Genomic DNA, 18457 nt, shown 5'->3' on the forward strand with positions numbered 1-18457 from the left:
ATATATTTCCATCATTTTCTTGGATGAATTAATTACTAAGGGTATCAACATATAAATAATTCACCTTTGTAAAATTTAGAGTATCAACTGTTTCTTTTTTGTTTTGTTTTGTCTTTTGCTGTTTCAATCACAGAGCTGTCATCTATGGTATATATCTCCTTTTATTTCAGAAAATGGTGTTAACTGGAATAACATTTGGACACCAGCCAGCCTTGAGGATACACTCACCTTTGGCTATATGATGGGAATGCTTGTAATTGATGCTTTCTTGTATGGCCTTGTGACCTGGTACATAGAAGCTGTCTTTCCAGGACAGTATGGCATTCCCCAACCATGGTACTTTTTTCTTATGGTGAGTTCTAATGCTGCTATTGTTGTGAAAACTGTAGTCCTTATGAGCAAGGGCATGTACAGAATCATTTGCATACCATCCATACTGAAATACTAGCCATTTCTTGATATACTTTAAAGGCCTTCCACATATGCACAGTATGAATAAGATACTAAAATACTGTACATTAAAACATTGTGAGTAATGTAGCTGTTCTTCAGTCAAGTAGTACTTATTTTGGAGAATAAAGAAATGTAAAAGTGTCTGTAAACTATGATGTTCCCTGTTAAGTTCATATGTGATAGTTTCTTAGGTCCTGGTGAGTGGAGGGTTCAGTTCAGTTCAGTTGCTCAGCCCAACTGTGTGACCCCATGGACTGCAGGTCACCAGTCTTCCCTGTCCATCACCAACTCTCAGAGCTTGGTCAAACTCATGTCCATTGAGTCAGTGATACCATCCATCTCATCCTCTGTCGTCCCCTTCTCCTCCTGCCTTCAATCTTCCCCAGCACCAAGGTCTCTTCTAATGAGTCAGTTCTTTGCATCAGGTGGCCAAAGTATTGGAGCTTCAGCTTCAACATCAGTCCTTCCAATGAATATTCAGGGCTGATTTCCTTTAGGATTGACTGATTGGATCTCTTTGCAGTCCGAGGGACTCTGAAGAGTCTTCTCCAACACCACAGTTCAGAAGCATCAATTTTTTGAAAGTTGATGCACCACTTCTTTACAGTGCAACTCACATCCAGACATGATTACTGGAAAAACCATAGCTTTGACTAGATGGACCTTTGTCAGCTAAGTAATGTCTCTTCTTTTTAATATGCTGTCTAGGTTTGTCATAGCTTTTCTTCCAAGGAACGTCTTTTAATTTCATGGCTGCAGTCACCATCAGCAGTGGTTTTGGAGCCCAAGAGAGTGATGTCTGTCGCTATCTCTCAGTTTACATACCTCTGAAGCCTGACTTGAAGGATTTTGAGCTTAACGTTACTAGTATGTGAAATATGCACAATTGTATGGTAGTTTGAACATTCTTTAGTATTGTGAGAGGTACGTGAACTGAGACCTTCCAGATGTATAAGCAGGGTTTAGAAAAGGCAGAGGAACCAGAGATCAATTTGCCAACAAACATTGGCTCACTGGAGAAAGCAAGGGAGTTCCAGAAAAACATCTACTTCTGCTTCATTGACCATGCTAAAGCCTTTGAGTGTGTGAATCACAAAACTCTGTGGAAAATTCTTAAAGAGATGGGAGTACCATACCACCTTACCTGTCTCCTGAAAAAGCTGTATGCAGGTCAAGAAGCAGCATTTAAAACCAGACATGAAACAACCCACTGGTTCAAAACTGGGAAAGGAGTATGACACGGCCGTATATTGTTGCCCTGCTTATTTAACCTAATATGCAGAATACATCATGCAACATGCAAGACTGGGTGAATCACAAGATGGAATAAGGATTACAGGGAAAAATATCAGCAACCTCAGATATGAAGATGATACTGCTCTGATAGCAGAAGGTGAAGAGGACTAAAGAGCCTCTTGATGAGGGTGAAAGAGTAGAGTTAAAAAGTGGCTTAACACTCAGCATTCAAAAAACTAAGATCATAGCATCTGGTCCCATCACTTCATGGCAAATAGAAGGGGGGAAATGGAAGCAGTGACAGATTTTTATTGTGTTGGGCTCCAAAATCACTGTGGATGGTGACAGCAGCCATGAAATTAAAAGACGCTTTCTCTTTGGAAGGAAAGCATAGTTAGCATATTAAAAGCAGAGACATTATTTTGCTGAGGTCTGTATAGTCAAAGATCCATATAGTCAAAGATATAATTTTTCCAGTAGTCATGTACACATGTGAGAATTGGACCATAAAGAAGGCTGAACTTCTTTATGGAGAACTGATGCTTTCAAGCTGTGGTACTGGAGAAGACTCTTGAGAGTCCCTTGGACTGCAAGGAGATCAAACCAGTCAATCTTAAAGGAAATTAATGCTGAATAGTCATTGGAGGGACTGTTGCTGAAGCTTAAGCTCCAATACTTTGCCACCTGGTACAAAGAGCCAACTTATTGGAAAAAACCCTGAGGCTGGGAAAGATTGAAGGCAAAAGGAGAAGGAGGTGGCTAAGGATGAGATGGTTAGATAACATCACTGACTCTATGGACATGAATTTCAGCCAACTCCAGGAGATAGTGAAGGACCGAGGAGCCTGCCATGCTACAGTCCATGGTGTCGCAAAGAGTCAGACTAAACTTAGGGACCAAACAACAACAAAATAACCCCTGAAAGTATGTAGCAGATTTCCTGTATCTCAGAAAGTAAACCAAGCTACAGTGTTTTTAATTTTATAGTGCCTGATTTTTTTCACATTTAATGTTTTAATTTAGGTGAAATTCATATAAAAGTAACCATTTTATACATTTACAATATACATGCATATGTGGTATGCTCAGTTGCTCGGTCGTGTCCAACTCTTTACAACCCAGTGGAGTATAGCCTGCCAGAGACAGAATCCTGGACAATATCCCTCTGTCCATGGGATTATCCAGGCAAGAATACTGGAGTGGCTTTCCAGTTCCTCCTCCAGGGGATCTTCCTGGAGATAAAACCCACATCTTCTGTTGTCTCCTGCATTAGCAGCTGGATTCTTTATCACTAAGCCACCCAGGAAACCCCATACACGCATATATCTAGTTCCAAAATGTTTTCATCACCCAAAAGTAAAATTCTTTACTCATTAAGAAGTCATATCCCATTTTCCCCCATTCCAAGTCCCTAGTAATTACTAATCAGCTTTCTTTTTCAATGGATTTACCAATTCTGGATGTTTCAAAGAAATAGAGTCAGTCAATATGTGATCATTTGTGTCTGACTTCTTTTGCTTACCATGTTTTTGAGGTTTATCCATGTTATAGTATGTATCAGTACTTCAGTCTTTTTGATTGCTGAATAATATTCTATTGTATATACACAGAGGCTAAGCATTTCCTTTATCTATTCATTCTTAGTCGGAAGTACAGGACATCCTATGACTATTGAGTAGTGATGCTATGAACATTTATGTATAAGTGTTTGTTTGAATACCTGTTTCAGGTCTTTTGGAACTATATCTATGAGTGGAATTTGGGACTGTACCTAGGTGTGGTAATTCTATGTTTAATGTTTTCAGTTTGGTGGTTTTTGGTAATTCTATGTTTAATAAAACCACTGAACTGTTTCTTTCCTTTTTTTTTTTTTTTGCTTTTATTGTACCCTTGAGGATATAAGGTGTATCTTGTTTTGACTTGCATTTCCCTAATGACTAATCATGCTGAGGTCTTTTAATGTACTTATTGACCATTTGTATATATTATTTAGAAAAATGTCTATGCAAGTTCTGTGCCGGTTTTAAAATTGGGTTGCTTGTCTTTGTATATATTCTGGACACTAGACTCTTACCAGATACATGGTTTGCAAATGTTTTCTTCCATCCCGTGGGTTGTCTTTTCACTATCTTGACAGTGTCTTTTCATGCATAAAAGCTTTAAGTGTTGATTAATCCAATTTACCAATTTTTCTTTTGTTGCTGTGAATTTGGTGTCATATCTTAGTAGCCATTGTCAAATATAAAGTCTTGACAATGACAAATATAAAGTGTCTATTTTTCCTTCTAAGAGTTTGGTGATTTTTATCATTTATATTTAGATCATTGGTCAATTTTTATTTAATTTCTGTACAGTGTGAGGTGTAGGGATCCAACTTCAGTCTTTTGCATGTGGATATCCTGTTGTCTTGACAATGCTATTTGAAAAGACTATTCTTTCCCATTAAATGGACTTAGCACACTTGATGGAAAAGATTGACCACAGATGTACTGGTTTATTTCTGGACCTTTAATTTTGTTCCTTTGACCTATATACATATCCTTATAACAGTACCATACTGTTTAGATTATTGTATATTTATAGTAAACTTTGAAATTTGAAAGTTTGAGTACTCCAACCTAGTTCTTATTTGCCAAGGTTGTTTTGGCTGTTAGGGACCTCTTGCAAGTCCATATGAACTTAATGCTCAATTTTTGTATTTCTCCAAAAATGTTCATCTAAATTTTTATAAGAATTACATTGAATTTGTTGATTGTCTTAACTAACATTGCGATATTTAAAATATTATTTGTAGGTCTTATTTAAATTCTTTCAGCAAAGTTTTACAGTTTTCAGTGTACAAGTCTTTCACTTTTTGTTAACTTTATTCCCAAGTATTTTACTCTTTTGGACTCTATTGTAACTGGAATTGTTAGTTTTCTTTTTGTATTGTTTGTTGCTAGTATATAAAACTACAACTTATTTTTGCATATTGTTCATATACCTTGCACCTTTGCTGAATTTGTTTATCTCTACTAGTTTGGTGGTGTATTCTTTGGGGTTTTTTTAATAAGTATGATCATGTCATTTTCCTTTCCAATTTGAGTGCCTTTTATTTCTTTTTCTGCCTCATTGTTCTGACTGAATCTCCCAGTACAGTGGTGAGTAGCAAAAGTGAAAGTAGGCCTCGTTATCTTGTTCCTGATATTAGGGGGAAGATTTTCAGTATTTCACCATTGAGTATGATGTTATCTATGAATTTTTTTCATAAAAAAATTCATATCATTTTGATATCATTTTGTTATGATTTATCATTTTGATATAGTTTTCTTCTTTATCTTGAAACACTTTGTCAAAGGCTTTATTTCCATCAATTGAGATGACCACATGTGTTTTTTCCATTTGTTCTATTAATGTGATATATTACATTGATTGACTTTCTTTTGTTGAAACACCCCTGCATTCCTGGGATAAATCACACTTTATCGTGATGTATACTTCTTTTGATATGCTTATTAGATTCAGTTTGCTAGTAGTTGATTTTTGCATCTATAGTCATAAGATATATTGGATTATAGTTACTTTCTTTGTGATCTCTTTATCTGGATTTGGTGTCAGGGTAACACTGACCTTATAAGAATGAATTATGGAATGTTTCCTCCTCTTATACTTTTTGGAAGACTTGGAGAAGGACTGCTGTTAACTCTTATTTAAATGATCTGTATAATTCATCAGCAAAGTTTCCTGATCCTGGACTTTTCTTCATTTCACCTATTTTTTGACAATGACTCAGTTGATTTACTTGTTATAAGACTGTTCAGATAGAGTGCTTCATTTCTTAATGTTCGCTTTGGTAATTTCACTTTGGCTTTCTTTGTAGCACTCGTACTGGTTCAAACCAAGCAAACCAAGAATTAAAATTAAAAAAGAAAAAATGAAAGACTCTGGGATAACTCAAAACAAGTATTTTGAGGCTGAACCTACTGGTTTGGTGACAGGTATCAAGATCAAACACTTGTACAAGGTATTGTTTCAAAAATCTCTTTTTCCTACAAAGACTGAATACTACATACTACTATTAGGATTATTCATAGCTAGTTATTCCAAGAAATCAAATGAGATGCTTAATAAATAATCATAGTTAATATAGTTTTCATCTGAAGCATTCATAGAACATATAAATATATGTTCTGTATGTGATCTTATTTGCTCTACCCATTGTGCTTATTTTTAATCTCCTCTAATGGATTTGACAGCAAGTGATATTTGAATTTTGTAATAAAATTCTCTGAAGAAAATATACTTGATAATTTGGATGTGTGGTTGGAGAGGATAACATTAAAGGTAGTTAAAGCAAAACCTCTCTGAAGGGATAACCTTTGAACTAGAGAATGAGAAGTGTCAATTATTTGAAAAGCTAAAGGAAAAACACTCATGTTAGGAAAGTCAACAAATTTGAAAACCCTGAGGTGAGAAAGACTTTCATGTTGAAAGATTGCTGCTCTGAGCCGTGAGCTCTGCCCGGATTCATGACCTCCAGAGAGAGGATTTTGATCTGGGGTCAGAGATGAGGCTCAATCACTAGGAGCTTTTGTGTAGCAAAGTTTTATTAAAGTATAAAAGTGATAGTAAAACCTTCCAACATAGACATCAGAAGGGGACAGAAAGAGTGCCCCCTTGCTAGTTTTTTAGCAAGGAGTTATATATCTGTTAGCAAGTTGCTAATTAGATAAAAGAAACACCTCAAAACTGAGAGAGCTGCACCTGGCCCCTCTCCCTCAGCATGCATTTTGAGATAGCATTGGCACAAGGTCAGTCATCCCCAGCCATAAAATAGTTGACATGAATCTTGAAGAAAGGCAGATTTCCAAGCAAATACATAGTTTCATTAACAGAGCTTAAGAGAACATTTCCATGAGTAAGACATACTGGTTTGTAGAGCCATTAGCAGTTCAAGTTTTGAGAAAAAGGTTAGTCTTGGCGGAAATGGATTTGAAGAAAGGCAGATTCCAAGGCAAGTACATAGTTTCATTAAGATAGCTTAAGAAAAACATTTCCATAGAAAAACACATTGGTTAGCTCAAGGTTTGAGAAAAGCTAAGTTCAAGTGGAACCAGGAGTTGTCATGACAGCATAGGATTAGGGGGAAAAGTCTGCCACTTGCAGTTCATTTCCTCCTGCCTCTTGGGGACCCCTAGTCTTCTTAACTGTTACCCTCTCAATGTGTTTGAGGATCAGAAAAAAAAAAAAAAAAAACAGTATTTGGAGGCAAAAGAATGTTAGTAAATGGCTTCATTGGGAAGTCATTATTTGGCTAGAGGAATATATATATATATATGTGTGTGTGTGTGTGTGTGTGTGTGTGTATTTTTTTTTTAAAGATCATTTTGACTACATTGTGGGAAATGGGATGTTGGAAATTGAGGAGTTAAGAAGGAGAAGTGTAGGAAACAAAGACCAATGGTACTTTGCCTAAGAAATAATGATAATTGAACAAAGGTCATAGCAATACATATTAAAAGAGATAGACAAATCCAAGATATTTTCCACAGAGTGGAGACTATTGGGGAATAAGTGGGCACTGAAGGAGAAGAAGGAAACTAGATAACAAACTATTAATAGGGCAATTAAATGTTAAATAACATAGACCTTTGCTGTTCTTACCAAGTTATAGTAGATTTTCTTAAATGTTTCTCCACTTGCTGTATTTTCTCAGATCAGTTTCTGGAAGCTTTAAGTGGTTGTTTTTTGTTTGTTTGTTTGTTTGTTTTTCAGCTCTGAACTTCTTTTATTATTATTATTTTTTAACTGAAGGATAATTGCTTACAGAATTTTATAGTTTTCTCTCAAACCTCAACATGAAACATGTTTTTTTAATTTTTACCAGAATTTCTTGTTCCACTGTGGAGTGGGTCTATGGAGCTCTTCATGCTTACTTCCCAAAAATGAATCTTTTTATTGTCTTTTTTAATGGATTCAATTTTCTTAAGTTTTGTTTATAGTCTTTTTAATTAGGTTTCTTTATGATAGATATTGGTCTCTTTTCATTTGTTGTAAGGTATTTTCTCATTTTGATACCAGGATAATGATAGCTTCATATAGTGAGTTGGGAAGTATTTCCTCTTTTTCAATTTTCCAGAAGAGATTTTGTACATGTATTATTTTGTATCTAATTACTTGGGGAATTTTCCTGAGATTTTTTTGTAATTAATTTCTAATTTAACTCTGATTATGGTCAAAGAAAGACACTTATATGACTTCAGTTCTTTTAAATGTATTGATTCTTATTTGTTTCAGTCAATCATCTGTCTAAATAAATTTTATAAGTACTTGAAAATAATGTGTAATCTGCTGCTGTTAAGTGAATTGATACAAAAATGTCAATTAAGACAAGTTAGTTGTTAGCTCTTCAAGTATTCTATATCCTTACTGATTCTACATATTCTGACAATTATTGAGAGGAAAGGATCAAAGTCTTTGAAAATAACTGCATTTTTCTATTTCTCTTTGTAGTTCTATTGATTGTTGCCTCATGTATTTTGAATTCTGTTATTGGGTATATAAACATTTAGTAATATTATGTCTTCTTGTAAATTGAAATATTTAGTAATATTATGTCTTCTTGACTGCAGCACACCAGCCTGCCCTGCCCATCACCAACTCCTGGAGCTTGCTAAATAAACATTTAGTAATATTATGTCTTCTTGAAACATTTAGTAATATTATGATCTCTTTATGATTATAAAGTGACATTCTTATCTTTGGCAATATTTTTCTCTCTTAAATCTACTCTAATTGTTGTTTATGTAGCCACACCACTTACCTTTTATTATTATTATTGGATTCTGTTTTACTATAATAACACTAAGACTTTCAGGTTATTGGTTTTAATTTGCAAATTAAAATATTTTCTGAATGTCTGTATAATTTATTGTATTTGAAAAGAACAGCATCATCTAGGCCATATCCATGTGTTTTTAAAACCAAACTGTTGAGGTTTGATTAACATCCAAAATGCTAATTATCCTACTTAAACGTTGCCTGATTAATATATGTGTATACTATGGGGGCTTCCCAGGTGACATCAGAGGTAAAGAACCCACCTGCCAATACAGGAGACATGAGATGCGCATTCGATCCCTGACTTGGGATGATCCCCTTGAGGAGGGCATAGCAACTCACTCCGGTATTCTTGCCTGGAAAATCCCATGGACAGAGGAGCCTAGCTGCTTTAGTCCGTGCGGTCACAAAGAGTCAGACACGACTGAAGTGACTTAGCACACATGTATAAATGTACATGTCAGTTCAGTTCAGTTCAGTCACTCAGTCTTGTCCAACTCTTTGCAACCCCATGGACTGCAGCACACCAGGCTTCCCTGTCCATCACCAACTCCCGGAGCTTGCTAAAACTCATGTCCATCAAGTCGGTGATGCTTTCTAACCACTTCATCCTCTGTTGTCCTCTTCTCCTCCTGCCTTCAGTCTTTCCCAGCATCAGAGTCTTTTCCAGTGAGTGAGTTCTTCGCATCAGGTAGCCAAAGTATTGGAGTTTCAGCTTCAGCATCAGTCCTTCCAATGAATATTCAGGACTGACTTCCTTAAGGATTGACTGGTTTGATCTCCTTGTAGTCCAAGGGACTCTCAAAAGTCTTCTCCAACACCACAGTTCAAAAGCTTCAATTCTTGGGTACTCAACTTTCTTTATAGTCCAACTCTCACATCTATACACGACTAATGGAAAAACCATAGCTTTGACTAGATGGACCTTTGTTGGCAAAGTAACGTCTTTACTTTTTAATATGCTATCTAGGTTGGTCACAGTTTTTCTTCCAAGGAGCAAGCTTCATTTAATTTCATGATTTCAGTCACCATCTGCAGTGACTTTGGAGCCCCCAAAAATAGTCTCTCACTGTTTCCATTGTTTCCCTATCTATTTGCCATGACATGATGGGACCAGATGCCATGATCTTTGTTTTTTAAATGTTGAGTTTTAAGCCAGATTTTTCACTCACCTCTTTCATTTCCATAAAGAGGCTCTTTAGTTTCTCTTCACTTTCTGCCATAAAAGTGCTGTCATCTACATATCTGAGGTTATTGATATTTCTCCTGGTAATCTTGATTCCAGTTTGTGCTTCATCCAGCCTGGCATTTCACATGGTGTACTCTGCATATAAGTTAAATCAGCAGGGTATCAATATACAGTCTTGATGTAGTCTTCTCCCAATTTGGAACCAGTTGATTGTTCCATGTCCGGTTCTAACTGTTGCTTCTTGACCTGCATACAGGTTTCTCAGGAGGCAGGTAAGGTGGTCTGGTATTCCCATCGGTTGAAGAATTTTCCACATTTTGTTGTGATCTACACAATCAAAGGGTTTGGCATAATCAATAAAGCAGGAGTATATGTTTTTCTGGTATTCTCTTGCTTTTTTGATGATCCAGTGGATGTTGGAAATTTGATTTCTGGTTCCTCTGCCTTTTGTAAATCCAGCTTGAATGTCTGGAAATTCACGGTTCATGTACTGTTGAAGCCTGGCTTAGAGAATTTTGAGCATTACATTGCTAGCATGTGAAATGAATGTAATTGTGCGATAGTTTGAAAAGTCTTTGGCATAGCCTTTCTTTGGAATTGGAATGAAAACTGACCTTTTCCAGTCCTGTGACCACTGCTGAGTTTTGCAAATTTGCTGGCACATGGAGTGCAGCACTTTCACAGCATCATCTTTTAGGGTTTGAAATCCTAAAACAACAATCCTTCCAATGAATATTCAGAGTTGACTTCCTTTACAATTGACTGGTTTGATCTCCTTGCTGCCCAAGGGACTCTCAAGAACTTTCTCCAGCACCACATTTCAAAAGCATCAATTCTTCAGTGCTCAGCATTCTTTGTAGCTCAACTCTCACATCCGTATATGACTACTAGAAAAACCATAGCTTTGACTATACAAGACTTTGTGGCAAAGTGATGTCTCTGCTTTTTATTATGCTGTCTAGATTTGTCATAGCTTTTCTTCCAAAAAGCAAGCATCTTTTAGTTTCGTGGCTGCAGTCATTGTCCACAGGGATTTTGGAGCCCAAGAAAATAAAGTCTGTCACTGTTTCCACTTCTATTTGCCATGAAATGATGGGACTGGATGCCATGGTCTTAGTTTGTTGAATGTTGAGTCTTTAGCAGCCTTTTCACTCTCCTCTTTCACCTTCACCAAGAGATTCTAGTTCCTCTTCACTTTCTGCCATTAGTGTGGTATCATCTGCATATCTGAGGTTGTTGATATTTCTCCAGCAGTCTTGACTCCAGCTTGTGTTTCATCCAGTCCAGCATTTCACATGATGTACTCTGCATATAAGTTAAATAAGCAGAGCGACAATATACGACTTTGATGTACTCCTTTCCCAATTTTGAACCAGTCCGTTGTTCCATGTCCGGTTCTAACTGTTGCTTCTTGACCTGGATACAGGTTTCTCAGGAGACAGGTAAGGTGATCTGGTAGTCCCATCTCTTAAAGAATTTTCCAAAGTTTGGTGTGATCCACACAGTCAAAGGCTTTAGTGTAGTCAATGAAGCAGAAGTAGATGTTTTTTCTGGAATTCTCTTGTTTCTTCTATAATCCAGCAGATGTTGACAATTTGATCTCTGGTTCCTCTGCCTTTTCTAAACCCAACTTGTACATCAGGAAGTTCTCAGTTCATATACTATTGAAGCCTAGCTTGAAGGATTCTGAGCATTATCTTGCTAGTATGTGAAATGAGTGCATTTGTGTGGTAGTTTGAACATTATTTGACATTGCCCTTCTTTGGGATTAAAATGAAAACCATCCTTTTCCAGTCCTGAGGCCACTTCTGTGTTTTCCAAATTTGCTGGCATACTGAGGGTGGCACTTTGACAGCATCTTTTAGGATTTGAAATAGCTCAGCTGTAATTCCATCACCTCTGTTAGCTTTATTTGTAATGATGCTCTCTAAGGCCCTCTTGACTTTGCACTCCAAGATGTCTGGTTCTAGGTGAGTGATCACACCATCGTGGTTATATGGGTCATTAAGATGTTTTTTGTATAGTTCTGTGTATTCTTGCCACCTCTTAATATCTTCTGCTTCTGTTAGGTCCATACCATTTCTGTCCTTTATTGTGTCCATCTGTGCATGAAATGTTCCCTTGGTATCTCTGTTTTCTTGAATTGGAGGATAATTGCTCTACAATATTGTGTTGGTTTTTGCCATACATCAACCTCTTCTATGTGGATATTTTTCAGAAGTAAATACTGTAGTACTACGCAGTCTATGGTTGGTTGAATCAGTCAATATGCAGGAAGTACACGTATGGAAGACCAACTATAAATTATATGTGAATTAACCCCCACATTGTTCAAAAGTCAACTATAGTGGGAATTTTCAAAAGACCCTTCTGAAAGCTTGTCAAGCATGTTTTATAAAGGATCAAATAAATATTTTAGGCTCCATGATCCACATAGAGTGTCTGTCACGTATTCTTTTTGTATTTTTTACCAAGTCTTTAAAAGTATAAGAAGCTGTTCCTAGTTTTTTTGCCATACAAAAATAGATAATGGGCCATATTTGAGCTGCTGTTTGGAATCTTAAGAATTTCTGGACATGCTTTTGAAGTGAAGTGAAAGTTGCTCAGTCATGTCTAACTCTTTGTGATCCCTTGGACTATACAGTCCATGGAATTCTCCAAGCCAGAATACTGGAGTGGGTAGCCTTTCCCTTCTCCAGGGGATCTTCCCAACTCAAGGATTGAACCCAGGTCTTCTGCATTGCAGACAGATTCTTTACCAGCTGAGCCATCATGCTTTTATCAATAACTAAATTTCTGGCTGAAATCATGGCATCAACTTTTCCAATCATTGGTGGCAGTTTCTGTGAGCTTTCCTAGATCCTGCTACAGTTTAGTAAACCCACAATTACAATATGACATTCTTTATACATAAAATATAAAGAAGTCTCCATTTTCCTTACCAAGTATAAATAGATATACATGCCACCAAGACTTCATATTTATTTTGACGAGTATACAAACTCAATGCACCTACATGTATTGTTCCTTGTTCACAGTATCATCTTCTTTATACAATGTGAGTTTGATGATATGATGTTTCTTCTAAGGATAGGATGTAAGTGTCTTTCATAAGTGATAAGTGATAAATATCAAGTTATTCTTTTCTTTATTCCACAGGAATTAGGTGACAAAGTAGTAATAAACAATATGTCTTTGAATTTATATAAGGGGCAGATCACTATTCTCCTAGGACAAAATGGGACAGGAAAAACCACAGCCTTGTCTATTCTCACAGGTATGTATTTGGCTCTATCCAAAGCAGCAGTCAGGTTCCTTCTAAACTATAAATCAGTCAACAACTTTTAGTGTTAAAGTATGTTGTCATTTCAGTGTTGTAGTTATTATTACAGTTTTAATTATTTAAAATGAAGATGCTCACATGATATAATACATTAATTTAACCAGTTAAAAATGTGCCTGCTCTTTTTATAGGAATAGATATCACAGTGGTGATTTCAAAGTTGTTACATTCAGTTTTATACTCTGGTAGAGATACAGACAAAAATGTGAAACATACAACACACCATAAATGAAAAGGAAGATGTAGAATCCAAAAGAATGACACCTAACCTGTTTTGGGCATGATGAATAGGGTAGTGACATCAATATGAGGCAAATAGGAGATATAAAGAGCTATGATGGAAAGGAAAGAAGAACATTATATAAGCAAAGACTGAAGAGCAGGGAACAGACACATGACTAGACTATGAAAGGAATGTAAATAATGGCAAAAGATGAAGATGGATGAATAATCAAAAGGTCAAATTATAAAAGAATTGGGGGAAGCCATGCATTAAAGTTTAGAATTTATTCTGAGAGCAATGAAAAGTCATAAAAGGATATTTTATGAAGGTTTATACTTTAGAAATATTGCATTCACTAAAAAGAAAGAATGGATAAAGAATACTAGGGACCATTAGAACAATGAACTGTATATTGAGTATATGTCCTAGAGGCTAGAGCAGGGCTGAGCCCAATACTCAAGATAAAAACAGCCTCTGTTTGTTACAAAAGTGATGCCAAAACTAACAGGAGGGGCAGACACTACTCATATTCTCTGCTGTTTTGTGTATTTGAACTGACTCCCTCTATGTCTGTTAAAACTTCTTAAAAGAATGACTGCCTAGCTAACACAAGGTCATGATTCAAGTTATCATTACCTTCATTATAATATTAATTTATGCATAATATATATAGTTAATATGCTTTATATAATTTGTCCTGGAATACACGCCATGCTTTATTTTTCTTTTATTGTGGTTAGAACATTTTTTTTTTCAAAATATTATTTTAGTTTCAGTCATATGACATAGTGATTTATTTTTCCACAAACTGTGGGAAATTCTTAAAGAGATGGGACTACCAGACCACCATACCTGCCTCCTGAGAAACCTGTATCCAGGTCAAGAAGCAGCAGTTCAAACTGGACATGGAACAACCGACTGGTTCCAAATTGGGAAAGCAGTACATCAAGGCTGTATATTATCACCCTGCTTATTTAACTTATATGCAGAGTACATCATGAGAAATGCTGGGCTGGATGAATCACAAGCTGGAATCAAGATTGCCAGGAGAAATATCAGTAACCTCAGATATGCAGATGACACCATCCATATGGCAGAAAGAGAAGAGGAATTAAGGAGCCACGTGATGAAGGTGAAAGAGGAGAGTGAAAAAACTGGCTTGAAACTCAACATTCAAATAACTAAGGTTGTTATAGAAACTGTGGCGAAGGAAAGAGACAAGCGGCATTCAAAGATGCAGAACATCAGGGTTTATTCAGCACTGGTGCCGGCTCTGCGGGGTCGCCTCCAAAGGCTGAGCACCCAGGCTGTGTTCTGGGTATCTTTTATACATCATAAGCTTCCCACTCAAACAGCTCAGATCCCTCCCCTCCCCAGGTGGTCCAAGTTCCCACGGATATAACGAGCAAGCTGTTAACACAAAATAACAGAAGGGAAAGCAAAAGGTTGTTACTTAATTAGGGGCTTTATCTCGCTCCCATCTCATCCCCATCTCTTGATGTTTAGGGTGCCTCTGCAGCCATCAGAGAACACCATCTTCTGGCCCGTGCTGGTATCCCTTTAAAAGCAGCAACTGGATGGCCATCCTCCATTCGACAGCTGTCTCTGTGAAACCTGTTACAACTCTGATTAGAAGGGGTATGAAACCAGGAAGGAGCAGACATCCGGAGAGTATGACTACGACCATCCCAATCATTTTTTTTAAACCAACCTAGTGGGGGAGCCTGGTGGGCTGCCAGGCTCTATGGTGTCTCTGGGGTCGCACAGAGTTGGACACGACTGAAGTGACTTAGCAGCAGCAGCAGCTAAGAGAACCATCCTCCAAAGAGGCCATTCACTCTGAGGGCTCTTAATTTTTCCCTTCCAGTAATTTTCCCTTCCCTAGTGCATGGGGAAGCTGAACTATAACATGCAGCCAGTTGGTATATATAGTGAGTGAATCCTCGGACCCATTTCCTTTCATGGTAGAAAGATTCCATACATTCAGAACAATCATCCTGACTCTCAGATGAGGCGGGGATTTTACAACTTAACAGAACTATAAGGCAAAAATATGCTGTTTTCATATTTAAGCTGATCACAGTAGGAGGAGATTCCAAAAAACAAGAACTATGAAGAAGTAGGCAAAGCAGAGGGAAAGTTTTAGGATACAAGTCTACTCTTGGGGAAAAACAGAGTAAAGCCCAATTCTGAATAAGATGAATAGGGGGAGTCCCAGTCCAATTAATAATCAATATGGCCTTTTGTCCATCCTGTTGGTTCCTCAAGCTTCAGCCTTGTGTTGACTGACCAGCTTCTGATGTGGCCAGATCAGGGCTTCAGGGTGGTTGTTTCCTTCTTCACAAAGTCAGGCACAAGGATTGCTCTAGACTGCGGGCCATTTCCCACTTCTCTCAGCTAGCAGACAGACTTGCAGGTTTGACTCTGGAGTAATGGATCCAAGTTGTCTATTCCTGCACCTTGAGAGCAATGGGAGGAGTTAAGATTACAGAATAGGGCCCTTTCCACATGGGTTTTAAAGGCTCTATTTTCCAATCCTTTACCCATACTTGATCTCCTGGTTGGTGGGGATGTACTGTTATGCCTAAGGATATGGGTATTATATCAATTGTCCATTCATGTATTTGAGAGATTATGTATCCTAATCCTTGTAGCTGCCTATATAAGTCCAAGTTCCCCAGTTCTCTGGTGTATACCCCTTTAAGTTGACTAGTGAGAGTGGTCGTCCATACAGGATTTCAAATGGTGAAAACCCTATCCCTGCCTGGGCTGAACACCTCACCTTTAAGAGGGCCACAGGTAACATGTCTACTGTAAGCTGGTCAACATGTCAACATGTAAGCTGGTCTCCTGGCAGTTTTGCTAGGGTTTGTTTGAGAGTTTGATTCATGCTTTCCACTTTCCCTGAGCTCTGGGGACGGTAGGCAGTATGCAATTTCCACTGGATTTTCAAAGCCTTTGCCACCTGTTGAACTGTCTCAGCTACAAATGCTGGTCCGTTGCCCGACCCTGTGATCAGAGACATTCCATACCTGAGGACAATATCTTTCAGGAGTGTCTTGGTTACTTCTCTTGCTTTTTGTTTGGATAGGAAAGGCTTTCCCACCCAGCCTGAAAAGGTGCAGATAAAAACTAAAAGGTATCTAAATCCTCTACTTGGGGTGATTTCAGTGAAATCTACTTCCATATCCTCAGAGGGGGATAGTCCACAATGTTGTGTCCCTGCTGGCCTACTAGGCCCCTGGCAGGCATTATTTTGTAAACTGGTTACACATTGCTGGGAGACAGAAGAACAGAGTGTGGGGAGGTAAGCACTGAGATAATACCAGCCTAGCAAAGTCTCTGAGGTGGTCTTGCCCATATGAATCAGTTTATGTTGCTGGTGGACCAGCTTGTAGGCTAGCTGTTCTGGAACATAGACTTGGTGGTCCTATGTGATCCACCATTCCATCTTGGCCTTGGTTCCCCCTTCCTTTTTTATCCATTTTTCCTCCTCAGGAGAGTACCTAGGGGCAACTCATATCTTCAGGGCCAGCAGGACGTTCGGTTTGTCTGGCGGCTGTCCCCAGGCAGCCTCCTTGGTGGCTGCATCAGCGTGGCGGTTCCCTTTGGTCACCAGGTCACCTCCCTTCTGGTGGCCTTCGCAGTGGACAACTGCCACTTCTTTTGGTTCCCATACTACTTCCAGAAGCTTCAGGATTTTTGGTTTGGTTTTTAATCCCTTTTCCTTCTGCTGTAAGGAGTCCTCTTTCCTTGGATAAGGCTCCGTGGACATGTAGAGTGGACATGTACAGTAACACAAGCATACCACAAGTCAGTATAGATGTTGACTCCCTGGTCTCAGCTGATTTCCAGTGCCCTGATTAATGCCCATAACTCTGCTCTCTGCACTGACCATCCTTGAGGAAGCACGTCTGCTTCTGCCACTTCAGAATCAGACACCACAGCATACCTAGCCATCCTGTTCCCATTTTCCATGAAGCTGCTACCATCAGTATATAGGACCAGGTCAGGGTTGTTGAGTGGCTTGTCAGTCAGGTCTGGTCTACTAGAAAATACTTCATCTAGTATTTCCAAGCAGTCATGGTCCAAGGGCCCTGCTTCATCTGGTAGGAAGGTAGCTGGGTTTAGAGTCCATACAACTTCCAGTTTTACCCACGAATTTTCACATAGTAACCCTTGATACTGAGTCATCTGTGCATGCATGAGCCAATGGTGGCCTCTGCTATATCCATCAGGGTTACAACTGAATGTGGGACCTTAACATTTAGGTTTTGCCCCAACATTAATCTGTCAGCCTCCCTCACTAGCAAGGTAGTGGCTGCTGGGCTTGAAGGCAGGGTGGCCATTAGGCCACAACCGAATTGATTTGTTTAGACAAGTAGGCCACCAGCCTTTGCCAAGGTCTGAATTCTTGGGTCAAGACTCCCAAGGCCATTTTGTTCTTGTTATAAACAGAGATTGAACTCTGGTTACATCAGGAAGCTTTAGGGTTGGGACCTCAGAGATTTTTGCCTTAACTGTTTGAAATGCCACCTCTTGGCTTGGTCCCCATTCAAGGGGAGCCTTTTCCTCCCCTTTCAAAGCCTGATATAGGCGCCTGACCAGGTCTGAAAATCCAGGAATCCATATCCTGCAGAATCCTGCTGCTCCCAGGAACTCGCAGATCTTCCGGCGAGTGGTAGAGGTAGGGATGGCGCAAACTGCTTCTTTCGGTTTCGAACATTCGCTGGCCCCACATGATGTTGAAACCTAGATATTTGACTCATCTTTCACAGATTTGTGCCTTTTTCTTTGATACCTGGTGCCCAGCTTCCATTAAACAAGGAGAGGAGGGCCTTTGTTCCTTCTAAGCATCAAGCCTGTGTTGTACTGGCCAGCAGAAAGTCATCAATGTATTGCAGCAGGACACAATGTAATTTATCCAAGTCGGCGGCCAAAGCTTCGCTGAAGAGAGTAGGGGAGTTCTTGAGCCCCTGAGGGAGCCTCATCCAAGTGAGCTGTTCCTTGTTTCCCGTGTGTGGTTTTTCCCATTCAAAGGCAAATAGTGGTTGGCTGACAGGTGCAACCCAGAGGCAGAAGAAGGCATCTTTCAAGTTCAAGCAAGTAAACCATTCGGCTCTGGAAGGGATCAGTCCTAGAGTGCATGGAGTAGACACTGCCAGGTGCAGACTAGCTGTTGGCTTGGTTACAG

General features: G+C 38.6%; 1 protein-coding gene across 1 annotated transcript in view; it reads left to right on the plus strand.

The window, feature by feature from the left end:
- LOC133063215 (phospholipid-transporting ATPase ABCA3-like) overlaps positions 1–18457 on the plus strand; it is a 215743-nt gene that overhangs the window by 57644 nt on the left and 139642 nt on the right. The window contains exons 9-11 of the mRNA XM_061152338.1: positions 171–352; positions 5549–5692; positions 12857–12974. Of these exons, the coding sequence (XP_061008321.1) occupies positions 171–352; positions 5549–5692; positions 12857–12974 (444 nt within the window). The remainder of the gene's footprint in view (positions 1–170; positions 353–5548; positions 5693–12856; positions 12975–18457) is intronic.

Source organism: Dama dama, chromosome 10, assembly GCF_033118175.1.
Source record: "Dama dama isolate Ldn47 chromosome 10, ASM3311817v1, whole genome shotgun sequence".
Lineage (NCBI taxonomy): Eukaryota > Metazoa > Chordata > Mammalia > Artiodactyla > Cervidae > Dama > Dama dama.